Source organism: Lytechinus pictus, chromosome 17 (assembly GCF_037042905.1).
Source record: "Lytechinus pictus isolate F3 Inbred chromosome 17, Lp3.0, whole genome shotgun sequence".
Classification (NCBI taxonomy): domain Eukaryota; kingdom Metazoa; phylum Echinodermata; class Echinoidea; order Temnopleuroida; family Toxopneustidae; genus Lytechinus; species Lytechinus pictus.
The window spans coordinates 17,690,965-17,710,212 of NC_087261.1; the positions used below are offsets into that span (position 1 = coordinate 17,690,965).

General features: G+C 35.2%; 1 protein-coding gene across 1 annotated transcript in view; it reads left to right on the forward strand.

Moving 5' to 3' along the window:
• Positions 1 to 346: 346 nt before the first annotated feature.
• Positions 347 to 19,248, forward strand: part of LOC129280193 (plexin-B1-like) — a 48,129-nt gene continuing 29,227 nt past the window's right edge. Inside the window, exons 1-10 of the mRNA XM_064112292.1 lie at positions 347 to 579; positions 2,868 to 3,941; positions 6,107 to 6,313; positions 8,498 to 8,638; positions 9,019 to 9,140; positions 14,222 to 14,354; positions 15,055 to 15,208; positions 15,559 to 15,658; positions 18,147 to 18,261; positions 19,027 to 19,164. Coding sequence (XP_063968362.1) covers positions 2,910 to 3,941; positions 6,107 to 6,313; positions 8,498 to 8,638; positions 9,019 to 9,140; positions 14,222 to 14,354; positions 15,055 to 15,208; positions 15,559 to 15,658; positions 18,147 to 18,261; positions 19,027 to 19,164 — 2,142 coding nt within the window. The 5' untranslated portion in view covers positions 347 to 579; positions 2,868 to 2,909. The remainder of the gene's footprint in view (positions 580 to 2,867; positions 3,942 to 6,106; positions 6,314 to 8,497; positions 8,639 to 9,018; positions 9,141 to 14,221; positions 14,355 to 15,054; positions 15,209 to 15,558; positions 15,659 to 18,146; positions 18,262 to 19,026; positions 19,165 to 19,248) is intronic.

Consider the following 19,248-nt stretch of genomic DNA (forward strand, 5'->3'; position numbering starts at 1 on the left):
AGGGCCGGGCGCAAGGGAAACATCTTCTACTATATTTTAAAAATTTCCCCATTTATCTTTCATATTAGCAAAGCAACATCTTAGAAAAATTACGTCAGCGACTCTTTTATTTAAAAATGTGTTATTTGCATCCCAAATATTTCAATATTCGGGAACCGCCACTGTTAACGTGATTGTTTATACAATACCCGTATAGTATTATGGAGGTAATAACTATGGTGTTTCTTTTTTTAGGAAGATCTACCTTTGAGCTCGTTCCACTGGATCAAGGGGGTGAAATGCGTATGCTTTGTTTATTAATTGTTCGTTTCTTTAAATACCAGATATTCTTCCTCATTTTAAAGACATTGCAGATGAACCATGTATTAAATACTAGAATTTGTCTTGACCTGTCTAAACTGTGAAAAAGATTCATCGTCGAAACAAATAGACTATGTACACACTCACATTTCGCTAAAATGGTAGGTTCTAAAAGAGGAAGCAGCATTCAATTTAATCAAAGCTGAGATATACAATAACTAATTTTTAGTGGTCCTCGTAAATGTTCACTCTATATGTTTTTTGTATCCAGTTTGGATGGTAAGTCTTGATATATACATAGAATTCCTTTCGCCAGCGCATATTTTCAAATGTTTGTAGAAAAATTATATCAGATCATTTATTCTATTAGCAATTTATGTTAGTTTACGTATAAAGCATGTCTCCTCAGGACAATCTTAGATTCTAAGAGAGAGTTGCACAAAAGGAGAGAGAAAAAATATTGAATTGACTCAAATGTGTAGAGTACCAGTTACACAATATTTCGTAGGAGGCTTGAGAGACACGGGTGTCTAGTTTGACTACTTTATTGGAACTGAGTTCAATTGTACAATTAGCTTCCATTTAGCATGGATAGAGAGAGTATTTCAGAGTACTTCATCTCATTGGAATGTGTGGTTACCTGAGTCATCTTCTCGTGATGTCTCACACAAAGAATTTACGCAGAAATCATCTAAAGTCCTTTTTCTTGTATTACTATGATTTCCCAATCATAACAAAATGGAATCGCCTTCGTCTCTTCTCCCGACATACATGACATAACGGATTGGGGAGTGCAGGTGGACCACTACACCGCGGTTTCCCCTTCTCTTATACGAACAGTGCAGTAGGTTCTTAGTGTGCAAAGGTGGCGACTCTCCTCGACACGGGACCTTATTTGACGTCTTATCCGAGGGACGAAGTGTTTTCCACTGTAACATAGCGTGCATCTATGGGACAGGGGAGAGACGTGTACACACAACACATGCTTCAGTCATCGCCCGGGGTGTACTCGAACCCACGACCTTCGTTTCGACAGGTTTCCAGACTTTCCCGCCCGAGCCAACTTCGCTCTCCAAGCTTTTTAAATAGATTTTTACCTATTATGCGCAATAATAGGCACTCGATTATTTCAAATAATTCATTTATTTTGACCACGCATTTGTTTGTGGCTGTAATGTCTTTACTATTTCGTCATTAGACTTGCTTCATTTTCTTCTTCGTCACCATGGTCACATGCCATTATAATGATACTTCCGATTTCGATATATTTCTCATCCCCTAAACCAATCTTCCATGGTGTATTCTTAGCCCATCAGCCATGCCAGAGGGGCGTATACTTTTGGTTTAAATATGATTAAAAGTGTCCATGTTTAATCACTTTGTGATGCCCTAAATGTATTTTTGTCAAGGCAAAACGATCGATCCGATGTGATATTCTAGGTGACGCTTTTAAAAAAAATTCTCGCAAATTTCCCATCCTAAAACATGTCAACGTTAAACAAATTTCGGAGATATTATGAAATACTATAGTTGTCTGAAACTGGCGGGCTGTATCTGGGTTTCAAAACGAAAACCAAATTCAAAAAAGTTCAATATCTGCTCTTTAATTTGATACCTCAATTGCTTAAAATGGTCAAGAAATAACAAAAGTCTGGTCATTTAAAATAAGGCTTCAATTTCAATAATTTCATAAAATGAAGAGGTTTTACAGGCTAGCGTTCAAACTCACTCAACACTCCGTTTTGTTGACGATCAGCCATGCATTAAGTCTTTTGTTAACCGTGCGATAGCTTCTAAGGGAAACCGGTGAAAACACGTTTATTTCATGAAATTATGGAAATACAAGCATTGTTTCAAGTAAACATAACTTTTTACTTCTGGACCAATTTTTGTAATTAAGGTATCAAATAAGAAAGCAGATATTGAACCTTTAGGCATGTAATTTTCTTTTTGAAATTCAGATACCCCCGCCAAATGAGTTTTTGGTACCCTTTCTTCAAATTGTTTTTGCTCACTCATGCGTGAGTGAGGAATAATCTAACTAATATCAGATGAAAGAAGAGATTCTAAACTTTACGTTGATAGGTCATTTGTCTATTGTATTTATGATTAAGTTATGGTAAATCATCGCTAAATCTCGGTTTCGTTGTTTTGTGGGATGCACTGTATAGTCTCAGATGTAAACAAAAGCAAAGAAACAAACGTACGTATAAGATCAATGGTGGTTCATTGTGTGTTGGCTCAGTTCCCAGCAGAGTGATGAAAATCCTTGATATAATCAACTTCAAGTCAGAACAAGTTTTTGAAGGATGAACTCAGTTGGCTCAGTGTTGGCTCAAAAGACGTTAAAAGATGAGAGTTGCTGCTACCCTGTTTGGTGTTCCAACGATTAATGGGATAGAGTCTCGTCGATCTGGCACTGCACAGCGGCTGCCAGGCCCATGATCAATTGGGCAAAGCAAGATTTCGGAGTATTTCATTTCATGTCTATTTCAAACAATAAAATTTTCAACATCATTTTTCAGTTTTTTCATAAAATGTTATTCCACTCCCTTTTTTTAATGCAGGTTGTGAATTAACAAAGAAGCCTGGATGCTGGAAAATAAGACATGGCGCGGAATAGACCACATAATATGAAGAGAGCATATTTGCTCTATCTGGGTCTCATAATATATCACTCCAAATCAATCCAATCAGCTCCTCTCTCCTCCTACTTGGTATCTTCATTTACACCTCCTGATTCTGACTTCAACCTACCATTCAACCACATTGCCATCAACAACATCACTGGAGATATCTATATAGGAGCACGAGAGAGGCTCTACCAACTCGACTCCGACCTGAACCTCAAACAGACCGTGGATACTGGAAAGTGTTCCGGTGACAATAGTAATGACAACAAACTTTTAGTGGTGGTGATAACACCTCAGAACTATATGCTGATTACTTGTGGAGGCTGTGGTGATAATTGTCGGACAAGGAATTTGGATAATGTATCGGTTACGGGGGATTTATATAATTCTCGGGAAGTAGTGGCAGCAGGAGACCTACCAACTGTGGGAATCGTTGCTCTTGGTGCGGACTATGAAACAGATGGAATTACTAAACGTGGTGAATCTTTTTACTTATTCGTTGCAAGAAGTGGTGGGGAAGCTGCTTTTGGATTCAGTTTCATTTCAAAGTACAGTCTTGCAGACCTTCAATTACGACAATACATAGCAGCGAATATCCTTACTGACGCTTCAACACGGTTTAAACATATAATATCTTACAAGGATTATCTGTACTACTTCATATCAAGAGGCGAGAAAACTTATTTAGGACGCATTTGTCGTGATTCACCCGACCAAGACTTTGCATCGTACACGGAGATAGAGCTAAAGTGTGGACGTAGTGGATCTCAGAATATTGTTCAATCAGCTTACATTGGACCAGCAGGATCCCAGTTAGCTGAATCGATGAACATCAACGCCACGGATGACGTATTGTACGCGGTATTTTCATCTACACCTTCGTCTCCTCTTTGTGTCTATAAGATGATCGATGTCCAGCAGAGCTTCGAGGATGCTATCTTGGGTTGCATTCTAGGAAAGGGCACTGGCACTGAGAACAGCTTCCTATATGAAAGTCAATGTAATAAGGTAAATTGTTTTATTGGATGACCATCAATATCATTATTATCATTATTATTATTATTATTATTACTGTTATTATTGTTATTTAATTTTATTTATTTTTTTTTTTTTTTTTTTGGGGGGGGGAATTTATCTATTCATACAGTCAAATTAAAGTGGTATTTAAATTAGGACAGGTTTATGAAGTTTTTCCTTCTCGCGATTATAGCAGACTGGTAGGTTTGCTTTACCCCAACATCCACCCCTACAATGATTTGTTAATAAAAAGAACCAGAACCAAGCATTCGTGCCCTCGGTTTCCTTGCACTCTAACCTTAACTATGAATGAATAATTTAAAACAAAAAAGTATAGACGTTATCTAAAAAAGAATCATTGCAACATTGAAATCTGACGAGATTCTGTAACTTGTGAAATTTGAAATCAGAAAAAGATTCAAGATGAATGTAGCTCCATTCCTGAGGTGTCAAAATTTGAGATGTTGGTTTCATAACCCTGTGTACGTGAAATGATAAACCCTGCGATGACCCAAGGGAATGGGGCTAGCCCAGTGCAAACAAAACAGTGGAGAAAAGGAAAACATGGAAAAGGGACTGGGAGATGAACGAAAAATATCCTCCAAGTAATGATAAATAGCCACCTTTCGCAAACCTCTACAACGCGACATTAGAGCCCGGTAACACAAAAGTTAACGATTAATCATAGACTCGATTTTTAAGATTGATTGTACATTATAGTCAATACAATCAAACGTAGAAAACTGTTCTACAATCATTGCTAAGCTTTGTGTTACAGGCCCTATAGATCTTGATTTTCGTGCACAAAATTCTTTCATACGATACCAATATGTCATGCCATGCCATTTGCCTGCCTGAGCTCGCGGCGGGACTGTGCTATCATGACTATCATGACTCCAGCTGGCTGGAGACATGCGAAATGTAGATTGTGACATGGATAAGAAGGTTTTTACGCGTGCTCACGCCTGGTATCCACTCGTCAATGGAAGTGGGCCCCCGGGCGGCCTCTCGAGCTCTGGGAGGAAGTACATGTAGTTCTGGAAAGTTGTCCTAAATCGGATATGTCGCTGGTACCATAGTATTTTGCACACGAACTGCAGATGTTTCCGTTGCAGATGCGAAAGCTAAACAAAATCCTCATGTCACATAATGTAAATTGCAGGACAGCCTTTTACGACGGGCCCAAAAGTCTCTTCCAAAATCAACTACCGACGTAAATAAGTAAGCGTTTGCGTTCTCTAACGAAACTCGGGAATATAGTGCAAGGGACGCGCCGTGACGAATTGACATGCATCCCCGCCTCCCACATCAACACAGACACACACACACCCGCGCCAGAAATGAGGGGAAATGTGACAAAAGGCCCTGACAGCAAAACAGCAACTCTCAAAAGTTGTTGCCCCGCTCCATGTAGGATCCATGCACCAGAAAGCATAAAGGATTGTATAAAGAAAACAAACGGAAAAGAGAAATAAGTGAAAAGAAAGAGGAAAACTAGAAAAGAAATAAGAGATGGAAGAGGAGACCATGATACATAGAAAGCCTGAAAAGAGAAAATGTCAGATATTTTGGGTTTATTTTTTCAAACAAAATTTCACGTTGGTCTTTATTCAGATTAGCCGGGGCCTTAAGTAAAGACAAAATTTCGAACCAGGTAGGAGAGAGTCTGCAAAATGATTGCGTTAGCTTTTGCCATTCGATCCGGAGCTCTGGCTGGGCAAAGATTAAAGTCCTGGCTGGGCAAAGATTAAAGTTTGAACAATCAAATGTATCAGTTTTTTTAACATTACTATGTGAGGTATAAAGGTACGTCATCGCAGAGGATTGTCTCTTTTGATTGCGGGGGGGGGGGGGGCGCAACAATATAATTCCCCCTCCCCATGAACAATGAACAATCCTCCGCGTTAACACTCATGTTTAAAATATACATTTTAATGATAAAGCAATGCCAAAAAATTGTACAATTTGACAAGTGTCCCCAAAAGAACGCAAGTAGTCGTGCAGTTCTTCCTCACTTGATCCTGACAATAGGTTAATCTTTGTTTTATACCTACACGTCAACACGACATAAATAGATCATGCTGAATATATTCACTACACTCTCCATCTATTCCTGCCACCAAATACATTACATGCTTTCTGCTTTCATCTGACAGTATCCTGCCACACCCCCGGATTCGTATCAGTGTAGAGGTATATTTGAAGACGGGTTTGTACTGTTCAAGTATGTCAGTGCAACGAATCCCCTTTCTGCCTCACCCACCACTACTATCCCTAATGTGACTTCAACCTCAATTGTGACCATCATAGAAAGACATCACACGGTGGCGTTCATAGGAGATACAGAAGGAAGCTTACATAAGGTATGAACGTGCACCAGGGTCCCGTCTTACAAAGAGTTACGATTGATCCAATTAATCTCAGGTATATGGAAATCCATCAAAGGTAAAAAAAGTTCTTTAGGAAATTTGATCAATGTCCTTTGAAAACGAAAAGAAGCATAGGGGAAGGCGGTGTAAGTTGTGACACTTTTTGCATTTTGCATGTTAGAATTGATATGACTAATAATATTGTAGAAATAAGTACCTTGCCTTTAAATTTGATTCTTGAGAAACATTTTTCACCAATATATAACTTACTACCCCCACACTGAAATTCATGGTGACCTTTGAAAAACCAATGTCAAATGGCTCAACTTGCCCCATATGTACAAAATGTATGCGGGAAGAAGCAGTATGTATTTTTAAAAAGTCTTTTCCCTTTTTAAATCTCTATAAATACTAACATTCTCTAAAAGTAAAAGAACTATCATGTGAATTTGCACCTTTCTGCCTGCATATCAATGGCTCTTCAAGTTTTCTTTTATTTTCTATTATACATTACCATCAGAATTACCATGGCTCAACTTGCCCCATGTTGGCTGGCTCAAAGTACCCCAGTCCGAACTTAATTCAATATTTTCACATTCACACACTTCTTATGCATCCATCATTTAAAAGACTATGAGAAGAATGAAGAACCATACCTGGACTAACAATATTGCTCTTATTTTTTTATTATTTAAAGACATGTGTGGGCAAAATGCCCTTATCTATTTTACACCCTTTTTACTTTTTTTGCTGAAATTTGTATTTTTCCCTCTAAAATGTCCTTTTTGTTTCAAAGTCGAAAACAATGTGGTAGGGATAAAGGTTGTGTAATGGGTCATCAATACATGACACCACTACAATGTATGACTCATTCTTTATTGGCCTGGGGTGGTGGCTCAACTTGCCCCTATGCTCAACTTACCCCGCCTTCCCCTACTGAATTGTCAAGAAAAGAGTGAATGTATGAATATGCATCACTTCTAAAAAATATTTTAAACAAACATGTATTTTAGATGTTTAAATTGCTAGCTTCCCATAGTTACGATTGGTCGGATCAATCATAACTCTTTGTATTAGACGGGGCCCAGGACTACCTTCACGCCCCCTTCCACACACATCCGAACATTTTACACACACGCCAACCTGCACACCCACTGGGCCCTTTCTTTTATTTCTTTTTTTAGGAAAAGTCTGATGAATATTTTAGGGAATGAAATATTGTATATGCAAATGATCATACTCCTAGCGAATTTTTAACAGAAGAAAATTACAGAAAGGTTTTTTTTTAACAAATATCCTCAAGTTTATACACCATGATGAATATGCGTGGTTATATTAGTATTTACAAGTTATTTGGTAGCAGAGTTTGTTTAATGTGTAAAGTAGGCCCTGCGGCACGACACTCGTGTTGTCATGGGTCGGCTGAGCAGGGCGATCACCTAATTGTCTTAATGTTGCAATTTCTGTAGGCTTGTATAGACCTTTTTTCTAATTGGTAAATGTATATTTGTTTCGTATACATGTAGTTTTTTACGGATTATCTTCTCTTTTTTAAAAAATTAACAGAAATGAAGTGACTGCAACATTATTTTCACAAACTGAATAATTGTGCAATATTCTTTTTTATCTGATTAGTGTCGCCAATATTGATGACAATATTTCTTGAGAAATGAGCCAAGATGATTAATCTTATATGAATGCTCTATAATATTTTCAAAAAGTTCGTCATTTTCTTCTTACCCCTCCGTGCTTTTGAGTTGGCTTGAAAATGAAATTTAAAAAATTTAGACTGTTTAATTGAAGTCGTTTTCTTTATCTCAAATCTACCAGCACCGTGTCATCTTTAAGTTTCTCTGACAAAATAATTCTCTGTAATTGATTATATAACTATTCATTTGTTCAGCTTCTCGTGTAAATAATATATATTGCAACAACAAGATAGACAGATAATGGGTTAAAAACGGTTTTAAAATATCACGTGGAAGTAGTTGTGAAGCTTCTTATCCATGAATAGACGAGAGCCATCGACACATCTCGGTTATGTGGTCGTCTTTTTTCTTCGTAATTTCTTCTATAAACTGTTAATTTTTGGATACATGTATTTCAACGTAGGCCTTATACACTGTATATTCGATATGTTAAAAGGCTGATTTTCACTTGGTGTGTTTGTCAAAATAGATTAACATAGTGAATAGTTCGTTCGGGTACGTGTATGAAGATGTCTCTTTTGGAGGTGGATCTGTCTTACAAGAGATGTTCCTTGATGAATCAATAGAGCAACTTACACTTGCTACAAGTTCAGACCGAGACTCGACTCAGGTGAGAATTTTATTGTACAAGCTTTATTTGAAATTAATGGAAGTTATTGGAAATTCATGAAAATAAGAATTTAATTACCAAATAGTACACATAGTGAGAGAAAAATCCAGCATTGTAGTGCACTTGGTAAGATTTAATTAAATAAATGAGGAAAAGTGAATAACGTGGACAATTTTAGCGTTTTCATCACACGAAAATGATAATCTTTGTTTCCTAAAGTTTTGAGATTTTTTTTAGTGATATGAAAACGAACACCGCGTGTTATCAACATAAAACATACTTTTGTATACCATTATGAGCTCTGGAATAAGCCCTTATTTTAATTAATAGAAAAGAAACCCAGTACAATATTTGTTTCCCTCTTCTACATTAATGTGAAGAATCGGGTTGTTACAATCGATGTAGTCAACTGTGGACAGTATCAGACCTGCGAGGAGTGCATTGGGGAGGATGGTGGAAATGATGGAGATCCTTACTGTGGATGGTGTACTCTTGATGCAAGGTAAGTTTGCAGTATATTTACTTCCCCCCTCCCCATAATTGACAAAGACCCTCATCAATGGCGTAACTACGGGGGGCGTGGGGGCACGTGCCCCGCAATCGGCTGACCCCCCCCCAAAAAAAAAAAAAACACCCAAAAACGGGGAAAGGGAGAAAAAGAGGGAGAAAGGAAGAGAAACGGAATGGGAAAGAATGCATTATTGTTCATTATAATGTTATAATATATCATAATTATGTTATGTTATATTACATAAGAAACATTTTTTCATAACTTTACAAAACATAATTTGCCCAGGGCCTGTCTTCATTGTTCCTGGTGCTCGCATTGTCTGTTTAACGAGATATATACTCCTGTCATACTGAAACCTCCCGTTTTCAAGTCAATATACACAATACTGCCAAATATATTTCCTCGCACTTCGAGTTATTGTTTTATGTACAATATTATGCTTTTTTTAATGACTACTTAAAGTGACTACTGCTTACATTTGCAGTACTTGATTGGTGAAGTATGTCTGCTCTCCATGAATTTCTAGAATCAGTCCTTAAAATGTCAATTTTTCTGATGTGAATATCAAAAATTTTCAGCTCGCGCTTCGCGCTCGCATCATTTGGTTAGTGAACTTATGGTCTTCGGGAATTCTTAAAAAAAAGCCTTAAAATGCCCCTGTTCAGGTCTGAATTTCCTACATTTTCAGCTCGTGCTTCGCGCTCGCAAGATTTGATTAGTGAGAAGGGTATGTTAATTATGATTAAAAGTGCTTTATGTGCATGTTTAGATGTAATTCTAACAAAATCAGCAAGCGCTTATTGGTACTCGCATTAGATGGCTATGGTGAGATGTGTATACTCTTAATGAATTAAAATCTTCCTGTTTGGGGGTCAATTTTTACAAAAACTTCAACTCACGCTTCGCGCTCGTATTATTTAGCTAGACAGGTACGTATTATGATTATAAAAGATTAATTATAGTGTTCCTTTTTCGGTCTGAATATGAAAAATTATAAGCTCGCGCTTCGCGCTCGCATTATTTGAGATACATATCCGTTTAATGGGACCCTCCTTAAAATGTCTCTATTAGGTCAGTATACCTGGCAATCGGGCGCGCTTCGCGAGCTCACTAAGTGACTCAAAATTTTTTGCTGGTGCCCCCCCCCCCCATGCCGTTACCCACGGTACGCCACTGACCCTCATAATAATCATTGGATTTGAATTAGGCCTAATTCTATATCACCTTTTCCGATTATTATTTAGTTATACTTTTTCAGTATATCTCCTTTCTTTATGTTTTTATTTACATCTTCACTGTGCAATAAACCAAAGAACAGCATTGTATACAATAAAATTTAGCATAAAATATATACATATTTTATACGTATACATGTAAGAAGAAAGTATATTACATGCCCATTGAATAGTAAGCAAATTTTGATTTCAATCTTCCTTTTTTTCCAAAACACACTCTTTGCTCTTTTTTAATTTTTTCTAGAAGTGTTTCAGATATATTTTAAAAAAAAAAGATTTTTTTTTTAATTGAAAAAATTGCATGAGAAGCTAAATAAAGGAATTTATTAAAACGGATATAATGTTTTGTCAATCATCACCGTGTCTACCAATCATAATGGCTTCATATTCTTATATCAATAATTTTAATACTCAGAATAATGTTAACTAAAAATTCACTAAATTTTACCCAAAGAGTCTATAATAATGACAATCTAATAATAAGTGATAACAATTATCAACATATTTACACGTGAAACAAAGTGAAGATTTTGCAAAAAAAATCGAAACAGATATCCATTTGACATCAAAAGTTTATATAAAATTTAAAGTTCAATTCAGCTAAACAAAAGTATTCAATATAAGTAACTTTTTATTTCCAAATATTGTTACAATGACATTTCCTTTAAAATAGAAGGACCAATATTGTTCAACATTTGGGTTTATAAACTCTTTATCCAATAAATAATTGTTAAACATTTTAGAAAGTTTAACAAATAAATATTTACTTTGTTTTATATGTAAAACAAGATCATGGTCCTTTAATTGGAAGTAGCCAACGGTTGAATAATTTGAGCAAAGTTTATTTCTAACAATTTTTTTTCATTTTTAAGGTATACAATTCCAGATTAATTTCGATTCACATAAATATTTTTTTTCTTAGCATGAACATACAGTATACATTATGATTTATCGTTATTCACAATTTCTCCAATAACAAGAATGTCTGAGCATACCCTATGCTTCCACAAAAAAAACACATTCATATATATAATGTTGTATTGCCCCATGACAACTGTTGCCTATATCTTTACCTGTATTACCAAAAGAAGATTTGTCATTTCACAATTTCCAAGCCGTTATACTTTGACGAAACAAAATGATAAAATTTGATAAATTTCTGGCATTTTCCATTCAATTTTCAAAATACATTTTAAGAACAAGTGAATTCGGTCCAAAGTAATTGAGGTGTAGTTTAGGAAGGAATTTCCATCGAACATTATGATCCTTGTTTTTTAAAGAGTTTTTTTAGCCAAAAAGTTTTAGAGCGTTACATTTTAGGACAAAGCAGGCATGTTTATTGCTCCTTTTTCAGTATTACCAATTATTGCTTTTCTTGGTTATATTTTTTCGCCCTTTCAATGTAAAGTGGAATATAATTTGTTCAACTTTTAACTACATGTATTATTCAACTATTCAACTATTTACATGACCAAACATGGGAAATACAGTCGTTAAATGGGTGATTTATTAATTTAAAAAATTAGAAGAAAAAGAAGGATTTTAATATAGGATCTATCGCAATAATACTTGGTTTTCTTTTTTTTCTTTCTTTTTATTCCAAGTTTTTTTGTAAGCATTCAGCATATTGTTACTGAAATACACCTTAGCGTCTTTATAAATATACTTCCCCATTAATATTTTTTAAAGATTACTGATAAAAGTACCAAAACTTAAACCTTATTTTTTTCGAAATATTTAACGATGGTCTGTTGCACCCACAAATGTAATAACGACCACAAATGTAATAACACTTTACCCACAAATGTAATAACGCCCACAAATGTAATAACACTTTACCTACAAATGTAATAATGTTTGATCGCCCACTAATGTAATAATGACTTTACCCACAAATGTAATAAATTTGAAGGGATTTATGGCGAATCCGTTGTAAACTAAAATCCTATAGTAATGCGTTCATATAGCACAAAAGTGCTTATTCCTTTTTCTAGACCCGGTTAATGAAAAAATTATAACATAATTCCAGTGGAATATCATTATCGTATCTTAGTTTGGACTTATATTAATTTTTTTTAAACCGGGTCTGGAAAAAAAGACTTTGGACTTATATTATAATTTTTTAATTAATCGGGTCTGGAAAAAAAAGTCTATGCTTGATTCTCAATTTACTCTTAGCGCATTTATTCACAATAAGTGCCGTATAAGTTAAAACAACAATAAAGACATTTATTCCACCAGTTTTGATTACCTGGGTCTGGAGAAAATACTAAGCTCAATTCTCATTTTTATTTAACTGGAATATCATTATCGTATCTTCGTTTGGACTTATATTATAATTTTTTTAATAAACAGGTCTGGAAAAAAGACATTGGATTTTTTGGGACTTTTTTTAGTTGACCGGGTCTGGAAAAAGACTTTTCACTTTTGTGCTATATGAACTCATTACTATAGGGTTTTAGTTTTTAGTTACCGGGTCCGGAGAAAAGACTATGCTTGATTCTCAATTTACTCTTAGCGCATATATTCACAATACGCACCGTATTAGTTAAAACAGCAACAAAGACATTTATTCCACCAGTTTTGATAACCTGGGTCTGGAGAAAAGACTAAGCTCAATTCTCATTTTTATTCCACTGGAATATCATTATCGTATCTTCGTTTGGACTTATATTATAATTTTTTTAATAAAGAGGTCTGGAAAAAAGACATTGGATTTTTTTGGACTTTTTTTAGTTAACCGGGTCTGAAAAAAAAAATGCACTTTTGTGCTATATGGATTCATTACTATAGGGTTTTAGTTTTTAGTTACCGGGTCCGGAGAAAAGACTATGTTTGATTTTCAATTTACTCTTAGGGCATATATTCACAATACGCACGGTATTAGTTAAAACAGAAACAAAGACATTTCTTCCACCAGTTTTAATTAAATGGGTCTGGAGAAAAGACTAAGCTCGATTCTCATTTTTATTCCACTGGAATGTCATTATCGTATCTGAGTTTGGACTTGTATTATAGTTTTTGAAATAAACGGGTCTGGAAAAAAGACTTTAGACTTATATTATAATTTTTGAAACAACTGGGTCTGGAAAAAAGACTTTGGACTTATAGTATAACTTTTTAAACAACCAAGTCTGGAAAAAAAGAATTTGGACTTAAATCATAATTTTTTAATTAACTTGCTCTGGAAAAAACGACTTTGCACTTTTGTGCTATATGAACGCATTACTATAGGATTTTAGTTTAGAACAGATTATTATTATAATTTGTAGGTAAAGTGCATTATAACATTTGTGGGTAAAATTATTACATTTGTGGGCGTTATTACATTTGTGGGCGATTATTACATCGTGGGTGTAACATGGTCTAGCAACATGACATAACATTTGGACTCTTTGCATGACATTTTCAAAGGACAGTTCATCAGCTACAAATAGTGTGATGTCATTGGCGAATATCTTGCGACTAATCTTGACCTCAACTGAATTATTAACATTCACCTACAAACTAATACCTTAAACGTTATCATATTATTTAAATCAACTGCTATTAATAACATGGCAGGTACAATCTTTTCTTACTCGTTTAGTTAGAGAGAAATAAACTTACTGCCAATTTAAATTCACGTTACGACTCTGTACATAAGCATAATAAGCTCTTGAATAATAATGCATTTTTCACCAAAATTGAAATTTGCAAGGGCTCTATAAAGGAATGGTCTATGAACTTTATCAAATGCCTTATTAGGTCCAAAATAAAATAGTTGCCGATTTTTCGTTTCTCATATAATCTATATGCTTCCTAATAAACTTTCACCTACATCCTTTCCACCGTAAGGTGTACCCGATACGAGGAATGTCCTTCCCCTGATGAATCTACCCGTTGGTTGTATTACAATGCCATCCAATGTGTATCCGTCTCAGATGTTCAGCCTGATCACATACTATCTTATCAAAATACAGAACAAGAGGTATGTGGTGTTCATAGACAAGAAGTTTTTTAAGTAGAATGCTTTTGGGTGTACTCACGTTCGGCCTTGGCCTTAAAGTTTCCTATTGAGGGTTATGACACTTTTAAACAGAACATTTCTGTATACTTTAATGGAAATTTACAGTAAAAGGGGGGGGGGGGGGAATCCAGCCAGATTTTACATCGCAAATACGTAAACATAGGCTCAATTAAACCGTGATAATACTGTTGAATCATTAAAATACTAAAATTAAGCACAAACGTTAAGGTGGGAAAACACAGCATGTTACCAGAAATCTTGGAAACTTGTTTAAAATCTGCAGTAGAAACAAAAGCTGTAAGCCTTCTAAGCTATCCATTGGGAACGAACTCAGTGCGCTAAATACACCTTATTCAACTTGTAAGACAAGTGACTTATGTCTGGGCCAACTGATTATTGGCCTCATAAATGTGTTTAATAAAACAGAATGATAAGGAATAATATATTGTTTTCAATAAAAATGATAGAAATTTGTTTTCATTTTAGGTGCATTTTATAGTCATCTTGCATGTCTACGTTTAAGGATGAAACATTGAAAAGTCCACTTTTACAACAAAATCGGAAAAATATTTTAAAACATCATCAATAGGTAACAAGAGGTCATTTAGTTATCTAACATAATTTGCTATCAAAGGTTATCCTTTCTCTTTACCGACTCTAGATCACCATTACTGTACAGCAGCTTCCAACCCTCAAAGACAACGAACAATACCAGTGTGCCTTCGACTCTTTCCTGGTCAATGCTGTTACAACGTCCGACACAGTAGTTTGCACAACTCCTCCTGTGGACGAATTGCCTACAATTCCTGAAGAAGGTGAGACGAGAACTGTTTGTCTCATCGAGGCTCTTATGGCTTTACCATTATTAAATTTATAGTTATTTTCTATATCTATAAGAACTTGAAGACCTCAGTCTTTTCCCCAGATTAATGACTAAAATTGTATTAAACATACGTATTGAACTTTCATTATACATAGGTATTTTAAGAATCTGAAAATGAAAATCACCCATTCTTTTGCAACTTACGAATGAGGATCTTTTACACTTAATACAATATACTGGAAACGATTTTTTTTCACTGACCATATCGTTGACGTCACTTGGAAGATATTGTTGATGCTTTTTGTTTGTTGTTGTTTGTTTTTATTTTGTTTCAACCACCAGATGACCATAAGATTTTGACCCTTTCCATTTTATCAACGGAGACCACAGTTTACTTCATAAGCACGGATTTTATCTTGTTTGACTGCACCCATCATAAATCGTATGTAACAAACTTCACTGGATATTTTAATACAGCGCCTTTTTTGCACATTTTATATGTAATAATGGTTGGTTGGTAGGGATTTTTTCCTGATTGCTAAGAAAGCATAAATGCTTGTAAGCAAGCAACCAGAGGACTGACGGCTTAAGGTCATATCCGAAGGACCTGGTAATGAGGACTAATGCCCTACCAAAGGGCACGAGCGTACCAAGTGGGAATCGAACCCGGGTCTCCGGAATACAAATCCCCGCTCTACCGACTGAGCTATTGCGCCTCCTGTAGAATGTTGGTTTCCCTCTTTGTGATAAAGTTTGCCATGTCCCATTTACTTAGAGAAATTCAAGGAGCATCATGTAAATATACTGTGTATTTCCTTAAAGAATCTGCCACTTTGTTACGAAAAAGAACTTGCAAGTGATTCACTTAATTTGCAGTAAAGAAAATGTGTAACTCTGACCCTGTGCTTCACATTTCTTGTTTATACTCATACGTAATAATAACACATTACACATGTTACATATTATGTTTGATTTATTAAAAGGAAAATGTTATCGCGATTAATCTTTAAAGAAGTTGTGCGGGGGAAGTTGTCAAGCAAGACACATTCACCATTGACGGTACATATAATCATGGTCCATAACGTATTTTCTTTCAGCATGTTCGAAGGAATATTCGGCTGTTTAAGTCGTGACTTATGACTCAACTGATCTCGAGACAAGTCTCTAAATAGTATACTTATACAAACACACGTCTACTGATCAAATGTGTTTTCATTATTGACTTAAAATAGAAATTGAAATGAGTTTTAGAACTCCTTACAGTCAAAGAAAAAAGGAAATATAACACGGTGCGGACTTTAACATCAATTAATGAACGAGTAAATGTTTCAGCTCATAAATTGGTATCAGGCCCCTCAACTTTGTTTCCAACGTTTATTGATATGTAGGATGACAATTTTGTGAGACGCTTCCCAGTCCAAGCTTCAAAGAATAAACTATTGAACGTAGATATATTATTATATCAAGGCCTGATCATATTTAGTATAATGCTTCTGTCAGGATCAAACCTGGGTTTTTGCTTACCTAAACATTTGGTCACCAATCACCCCAAATCACATAAACAACCTCACATACCCAAGCATCCTTTTTTGCGCTCCCATTAATTGTTAAAAATGTCATTAAGCAATGTATCCTATTCATAATTACAAACGTGCTTGAAATGTCCAGTTTCAGGTTTTAATAGCAACAGATTTCACGCTCTCATTGGGTTTATTAGAATCAATAAATAACATTATTTTTTCATGAGTTCCTAATAACTAAATTGTCACCTTTTTCAGAATGTAATATCTACAAGTTTCATCTCACGCCAAGGAAGAGGAATAGGAATATCAGAAGATGGTCATCATTGCCACATGATGACAAAATGTCCTTAGCATGTACCGGTTCTAGATCAAAATAATAATTTACATATATCAGCCTGCGCTTCGCGCTCGCATGATTTACTAAGTGCAATCCACATCCACTCCACAATTTCCCTACAGAGTGCTTGAAATAATTGTTAATTTTTTTTCAGATCGGAATATCAAATACTTTCTTTCAGCTCGCGCTTCGCGCGAGAATATTTTAGTTCCATGATAAAACAAACTTATTCAGAAAACTCAGAATCTAGGTCTAAATCTAAAATACGTGCCGGCATGTTTATTGAGATACGTAGCTTGTACTTTATTTAAAACGTACTTAAATAGTCCACTTTTAGATCAGAATAAAAAAAAATATATACTGGGGCTTCGTGTCCGCATTATTAATGAAGGTAGATAACCATCTTTTCATGATTTATTAAACATGAATAGAGTGTCTCTCGTTGTTAGGTCTAAAATATCATTTTCCCCCCTCGCACTTCTTGCTCGCATCGATTAGTTACATCCCCTTCATGAGTGAAAAAGTGCTTAGAATTTCCATATTTTAGGTCGGAATGTCAAATATTTTCAGCTCGCGCTTCGTGCTCGCACTATTAAATTGTTGAAATATCGTTTTCATGGCTAACTGCAAGCAGTCATTGCAGGTCCCTTTTCGATCAGGCCAGACATATATAAAGAATTTATGCTCGAGCTTCGCGCTCGCAGTAATTATCTAGTTACATACGCATCTTGATAAGGATTACAAACATTGCCCAAAATGTTTAATTTTCAGGACAAAAAATGAAATTTTAAAACAAATTTGCTCGCTCTTTAAATGGGGCTAATGAGATTATTACGTATTCACTTTGTTTTATAAGAATACAGGTAAGAAGTGGCTGCTAGTACTACACCTTCAAAGAAAACAAAAATCAACTTTGAGCGGCCCATCGACAAAATGTGGGTGGGAAAAATCGCTCCAACCCCCTATGGGCGACAGTGGGATCCGGCACTGGATCTGGACCGGTATAAAATAAATAAAATGTCAATTTCACTGTTGTATTGTAAGGAATATAACTGAGTTTTCTCTTTCAGTTGTTCGTCTTGTGTCACAAGTGCATGGCCATGTGACTGGTGTGTTTATGACAACATGTGTACGCATGAGAGCAGCTCATGCCAGGACGGTGAAACAGTGGTGATTGGAGAAAATGTAAGCATTTTATGAAAACATAGGACTACCTTGTAGCTTTTTCACCTTTGACCCCGGGATACGTGATTTATTTAGTTTTTGTATCGAAAGGGGTTTAATGTAATACTTCAGCGAGTCGCTGAATGAAACACGATGTTTGAAAATCAATAAAACTTATTAAATAAAAAACGCTATATAAAATTAATCTTAATTTTTTCTTCTCCTTCCTAAGATTAACTTAATTTTTAATGAGAATTTTAATAGTTTTAATAATCAGAATTACTTTAAGATTTATCTTTTTTGTTGGTTTCATTCAAGTTACCTTAGACATATTGATTTTAAAACTTAGAACGTAGATGTACCCCATTTGATTCATGCTTCTCAGAATTGTAATAGTAAGTATCACGTTTACCATATTTGATATATTAGTTACCCTCATCATGATTATATTGGCATAACTGATTATCATCTTCATTATTGTAATTAATCATCATTACATCATAGTTCATTATGATAATTATTTCTACTATGTTTGCTTTGTTGATGTTATTAGTAGTAATATTAACCGTTTACAATAGTAATACTTGGCTAATACTACGACTACTACCAAAGCATTTATTATAATGTAGTCATGTCCAATGTCATCATGTCATGAATATTATCATTACCAACATTACCCTTATGATTTAACATTTCATATTCGAAATCATATAAAGCCCTCCATTTAAATTTGGTTACGAATGTCATAAGAAACACGTAACTGATTATACCCGCTCCGACATTTAGAATCCCATAGGTTCTGGAGACAAAGGACAGATTTACTGTCCTCAGCTGGTTGGTACATCAGAAACCTTCTTCATACCAGTGAATATTCCTTCAAGTTTCTCACTTGTGGCGAGAAATATTCCTACAGATCAAACAAAGGTATTGATGTGATGTAATGACAGTTGTAACTTAAACGTTTAAATTTACCCTTACATTCACGATATTTGACCCACTGTCACTCGT